Here is a 6,423-nt window from a genome sequence, read left to right as displayed (position 1 = left end):
CCGTGAAGATCTTGGAAGCAGCAAGTGCTCTCTCCAGACGCTGATCTAGACACTTACAAGTCTCCAGAACTGTGAGCAAATTTCTGTGGTTTATAAATTGATGTATTTACTGTAGTATCCCAAATGGACAAAGACAACGCCAAAATGAAATGCTACTACTGATAATTTTCAGGATTTGATTTCCATCTCCCCATTCCTGTGAACATTTATCTCACATTCAAATTCCCCCAGGGCTGGATATGGTGGTGTACACCTACAGTCTCAGCACTTGAGAGGCCAAGGAAGGAGGATTGCTGAGAGTTCAAGGCTAGTCTGGGCTACACAGTGAGTTCACAGACCGTCTGAACTGCATTGTGAGACTCGGCCTCAAAAAAATAAAAAAGAGCTAGGCATGGTGGTGCACACCTGTAATCTCAGCACTCGGGAGGCTGAGGTAGGAGGACTGGTGTGAGTTTGAGATCAGCTTGGGCTACAAAGTGAGCTCAAGGGCAGCCTGAACTGCATATTGAGATCTTGTCTCAAAAAGACAAATACAAAACAAAAAACCCTACAAAAGGCAAAACAAAAAAATCAAATTCCCCTAGTTGACCCCAAAATGTCCTCAAGGGCAGAATTATTTGCCTACACTACATCTGGTCAAGGCCTTCAGATACCCTTTATGCTGTCACAATCTTTTTTTGTAGGACTGGGAGTCAAATCCAGGCCTTTGTGCTGAGCAGCATTCCCAGCTCCTGCCTCCCAACTTTTTTTTAAATTTTGAGATAGGGTCTCACTAAGTCACAAAGTTGCCTGTGCTGGCCTTGAACTCCTGATCCTCCTGTTCAGCCTCCCAGAGTGCTGGGATTACAGGTGTGTGATAACACACCCAGGTTGCAATGTTTCTTTTGTTGTTTTTTTGAGACAGGGTCTTGCTGTGTAGTCCAGGCTGTCCTTAAACTCACCGTAATCCTCCTGCCTCAGCCTCCCAAGTGTGGGACTAGAGGCGCATGCCATCACACCCTGCTCAGTGCTTTTTTTTTTTTTTTTTTGGCCTTTTTGAGACAGGGTCTCACTATGCAGTTCAGGCTGGCCTTGAGCTCATTTTGTAGCCCAGGCTGGTCTCGAACTTGCAACGATCCTCTTGCCCCGAGTGCTTGGATTACAGGCATACGCCACCATACCCAGCTGCTCAATGCCTTTTTCATTTCGGATATTTTTAGCGTGTGATGGGTTTATCAGGACGCAGCCCCTTCACCATCAGTTCTGAGGAGCGTCTCCCCTGGAAGGCATGGCTGGGGCCAGTTCACTCAGGAGCAGGCAGACAGGCAGAACACCTCCAAGCCAGGTGAGACCTGAACATCTCCTTCATCCCCCAGCTCTGGGGCTATCAGTGATCTTTGGATGGCCGGATGCTGCCTTGCATGGCTCCATGTCACCCTCACAACTAGAACGTCATAAATGCAGTGTCACCTTGACACTGTATCCCTCCTTTTCTCTACCTACATCCAACAAATGCATGTGACCCTGATCGACAATTCCATCAGCATCGGTAATTTCCCCAGGCCTTGGGCAATATTATTCCAACTCTTCCATCCCCTCTGCCAGTTTTCCAAGTTGTTTCCTTCTGCCGTTTTCCCTTCACATCTCATCCCTCTGAACCAAGTCGTCACCAAGGCAGTAGCACTGAGTGTCTACTACAAAGATCTGAAGCAGTTTTGGCAAAATAATAAATTTATTACACACGATCAGTAGATACACGATACTGATAAATTATTCTCTGTCTGAAAAAAAAGGTCAAAATGAAAAATAAAATATTTTTAAATATCGTGCAATTACAGAGGTTCTCCAGGATCAGGGCTGGGCCTGAGATAGCTCCTCATTTTTCAGAGCAGCCCTTGTGAGCAGATTTATCTCCACATCTTTTCTTTTGTGACCTAGTTATCCTCAGCTTCAAGGCAAGGTCCGAGCTAGGGAGGCTGGGAAGCCCCCGGAGGTGAAGTTCATTACATGGGGCGGCTAGAATTTGGTAGCTGTAAGGATGGGATCTAAGTTTAGAGGTGAGTGGAGGCTTCCCTGAAGGGACCAGGAAAGTCCCTGAAGCAGAAACAGATGAGGCCAAGCGAGGGGTCGGGGTAGAGGGGCTTGGGCTGGACGTGAGGGATGCTGGGAGTGAGCAGGGAGGATAACACGCGCTCTCCAGGACCAGCATGCGCTGTCCACACTGGGGGTTTCAGCTGAGTGGAGCACCTCCCCCAAAGAAAGCAGCAGCAGCAGCAGGTGAATCCAGCGGAAGCCCCTTCCTTCAGTAGTTCCCAGAGCCTGAAGACGAGTTCCCAGTGTGCCAGTGAGGCAGAAGCACTTGGTTAGTGAGCGGTCCCCGCCAATGGCTCCGGCTCCTGGAAGGCACGGTCAGGCTGGCTTGCAAGAAGAGCGCCCTTGACTAGGGCTGGCTGATTCGCAAGATCACGCTGGAGTTGGTCACGCGGGCTCCATAGTGGCCAGCCCAGAACTGTGTGTCCTGGCCCCAGTGTTCAAAAGACACGAAACGGACGCCCATCTTGATGTTGGAGAAGACGTGGGTGACCTGTAGGCAGAGGAAGGGGTCAGCCCTGTAGCACCACGCTCCTCCCTTCCAAAGCTGAGAAGGGGGGCTTCAGGCAGATGGCATTTTCCAAAGATGGCAGCCACGTTATCTCCATGGCACATGTTCTAGAATCTGCCTGCTGCCTCATTAAGAGGTCTAACGCCCTTCCTCTGGAATGTGAGTGGGTGTGCTTGTCACCAAGAGTGTGGTGGAAGTGAGCAGCTTTTGCCAAGTGACTTCCTAGGTAAGGTCAGAAAAGGCAGTGAAGCTGTTATGCCACCACACAAGCAGGCTGACTGTCCTGAGGACATCGAACTGTGAGAAAACCAACTGGCCCAAGCCCAGGGGCCCCACGGAAGAGTTCTGAGACTAAACAGAGACAGATGTATTTGGCCAGCTGCTGGAAGCTACCCCCACACACTACCCTACACTTCCGCCCCAGCCATCAACTGCCACTGTCTGAACACAAGAGATTGAAGCCAGATTGTCCAGCCGGGCTCTTTCCACCCACTGCGTTAGAAGACATGAGAGCTAATAAAATAATTACAGTTGATTCTTTTTTTCTAGTACTAGGCTTCAACCATGTTCTACCTGTGAGCACCATTTCTCCCATCTTATTTAGTTTGCATTTTGAGATAGGGTCTCACTAAGCGACCCAGGCTGGCCTCAAACTTGCAATCCTCCTGCCTCAGCCTCTTGAGTAGCCAGGACTACCGACACACATCACCACACCTGGCTAAGGGCTATTGTCTTGCGGCCACGAAGTCTTGGGCTGACTTGTTACACAGCAAGAGCTGATCACCCCACCCACCTCTCCCCCTCTCCTCAGAGACTCACCTGAAAGCAGACATTGTTGTTCCACTGTTCAATGGGGTCAGGCACGGCAGAGAATTTATCTAGGACGGTCTGGTCGGCATCTAGAAGTTGGACAATGAGTCGATACCTACAGCCACTGTCATGTCGGGCTCCCCACCTGTGGGAGGAGCGAGGCCTTACAGGCTGGACTTGCCACCTCACCTCTTTAAGTGTCTGCCTGTCCCCTCCCGCTTCATAAGAGATACAGCATGCCATGTCTGACCGGATTGTCTTTTTGTTTGGTGGGGATGGTGTGACCGGGTAGTCTGCTGGGGGATCGAGGGCAGGGGCCTGCCACACCCATGTAGATAGCCTGCGGGGAAGGGCATCTACTCCTGAAAAAACAACAGTGGGCACTTGGGAAGGGGCTTTGACTCCATGTCAGCTGACCCGGAGGCTGAGACTAACCATACCAGCAAGTGACCAATCAGACCTACGTGATATAGCCCCAATAAAAACCTTGCAAAACGTGGCTCAGGTGAGTGTCCCTGGTTGGTAATATTCCATGTCTCTCATCACATTCATGCCAGGATGAGAACATACTCTCTCTCCAGGGGAAGGGGTCCGTGGAGACTCTGCATATGGCACCTCTCCTGGACACTGCCTTCTTTTCTTAGCTGATTTTAGTTTTGTTTTGTTTGAGACAAGGTTTCACTATGTAGCCCAGGCTGGCCTTGAACTCAGCCATCTTCCTACCTCAGCCTCCCAAAGGCTGGGATTACAGGCATGCACCACCACGCCTGGCATTCCTAGTTAATTTTAATTTGTACCTTTCCTTGCAACAAACTCTAAGTGTGTAGTAGCTTTCTGCAAGCGCTTCTAGTGAACAAATGAGTGTGTGGGTGGCTTTGGGAGTTCTGCCAACTTGACATCAGTGTCAGAAGTGAGGATGGTCTTGGGGACTGTGCTTTCTAACTCCATAGCTGACTCTCAATTTCTCACAGACATTGACACCTGGCTTTCACCTTCAGACACTCACATTTAATGAGGACGCAGTGTGGCCTGGGCATCAGGGATTTGGAAACCCCATGGTAGATATGCAGAAGAATTTAGGATTCTTAGAAGCAAATGGCCAACCACTTACCAGAAGAGCACAGACATACCACACAGTCTGATGATACCAATGAAACTACACAGTTTTATTGGGAATGCATCTCTTAGGCAGGATGGGGAAAGCTAACGATGCCTTAAGAGTGAATTTGTTGTGGCTGAAAATTCAAATGGTCATTTGGCTTGGATCCTCCTTCATTTTTACATCTGGGGACCACACACCACAATGGGGGTCTTTTTCCCCTTAAGGCTGAAAAAGGGGGGCCTGAGAAAGAGATGGGAAAGGAGAACCACGGTACTTCTACCACAGATGAGATCTGCAGCAGATTAATTTCAGAACAAGGAGCACACAGTTGTAGAGGATTTTGGACTTGGCTCCCTTAAAATTAGGTCCTGGGCCCCTTGGAGGGTCCTTCCGTACCTCTCTTTAAGACCATGTGCTCTGGAGCCAGAAAAACCCCACTAGGTGCTGCCAAGGTCCTGCCCTGGCTGGTGATAGGGGCAAGGCACCTCCTCTCTCTGGACCTGTGTCCTACAAAGCTCTGAGTAATTTGAGGGTTTGCACTCTATCCTCCCATTATGATCAAGGTTCAGTAAGGATGACTTCACTGATAAAGCACTTGGTCTGCCTAAGGCTCTAAAACTGCGGGTCTAAGGGTCGAACCCGGAAGGTCTGGCTCCAGAATCCAAGTCCTGTGCGCATTATGTGTTTTGCCTCCTGCTAGACAAGGGGCATCTCATTCAGACGGACTAAGCTGCGTTCAAGACCTCCGTACTGGACCCAATCTGCTGTCTGCACCCTCGCCTAAATGCTTTGGGAATGACGACAGCGGTTTAAGGTACGTCTCTGCTAAGGGATAGAGTTGTGACCCTGGTTAAGTCCCCTCACCTCCCTGACCTTCTGTAAGGGGTTGTTAGGAGGCCCAAGTTAGGTCGGTCCTGCAGAGCTCAATGGTCCATGCAGTCATCACACTCACCAGTCTGAGACACAGATCTCGATCTTGCCACTGTCCAGCAGTTCTGGCCACAGGCCCTCCTCCTCCAGGTCCACGACCTGCTTCTTGCGACACCAACTAGGCAGGTGGGAGGAGGGTAGTGAGAACAAGCAGGTCTTTCTCAACAACAGACCTGGCCCTTGGGGAGCAGAGGCTTTTACCTGAAGGAGGCCACAAAGCAGGTCTGCGCAGGGGCCCCAGGCACGATTGTCCTGTTTTCCTCCACCACCCAGCCATCCCCACCGTGCCGCACCATCCACTTCCGGAGGCCTTCTGTCAGATAAAAGAGACTTGTGCTCAAGATCCAGCCGCCCACCCAGGGCGCCCATGCAGCTCTGCCCCTCTCACGGCTCAATCGGGGCCCCACCCCTCCACTCCCTGATTGGCTCCACTTCCCAGCCTTGTTTTGACTCCGCCCCCTAGCCACGCCCCAGAAAGGCTGACTCCACTCCTTCCACCGTCTCCTTTGGGGTCCCGCTCCCCCAGCCCTCTCACCCGCTCCCCGATTGGTCCCTACTCGGTCTGGCTCCGCCCTTCAGGCTCCGCGTTGACGCCTCTCCTCCCCCCGACCCCGGATGGCCCGCCCCCCGCCCCTCTCCTTGCGCTCGCGCCCCGCGCCGACCCCGCGGGCTCCGGCAGCCGGTGGGCTCCCTCTGCCCCCGCCCGGCCTCCGCACCTTGTCCGCACGGGTTGCAGATGAGGTTTCGTCCAAGGGGCCTGCGCTCGAAGAAGCGGCCGAGAGGGCAGGGCCTGGCGTCGCCGGCGGGGGGCAGGCAGCTGCGGACGAGCGACAGCAGGGCGCGGCCGGAGGCGCTGTGGTCCCGGGCCAGGATCAGCAGCCACAGGGCCTGGCCGTCCACCAGCGCCCTCCAGGCGCGGCACACGAGGCGGCAGCGCCTGAGCAGCGTGCGCGGGGGCACGTGGCTCAGCACGGCCAGGAGCAGCTCGGGCGGCAGCCGG

The 6,423-nt window shown here is 52.7% G+C and overlaps 1 protein-coding gene across 1 annotated transcript; it reads right to left on the bottom strand.

The window, feature by feature from the left end:
- Nucleotides 1–1,692: 1,692 nt before the first annotated feature.
- Nucleotides 1,693–6,423, bottom strand: Fbxo27 (F-box protein 27; the record flags this gene model as incomplete). The annotated part of the gene is given in 5 exon segments (XM_013522545.1): nt 1,693–2,563; nt 3,401–3,536; nt 5,446–5,541; nt 5,625–5,736; nt 6,140–6,423. Coding segments are annotated over 5 exon segments (772 nt in total), but the record flags the coding sequence as incomplete, so codon positions are not given.

This window comes from Chinchilla lanigera, unplaced genomic scaffold (assembly GCF_000276665.1).
Source record: "Chinchilla lanigera isolate Chin_1 unplaced genomic scaffold, ChiLan1.0 scaffold00067, whole genome shotgun sequence".
Lineage (NCBI taxonomy): Eukaryota > Metazoa > Chordata > Mammalia > Rodentia > Chinchillidae > Chinchilla > Chinchilla lanigera.
Note: the sequence above shows the minus strand (reverse complement) of the source record. Positions and strands in the feature narration are given on the sequence as shown.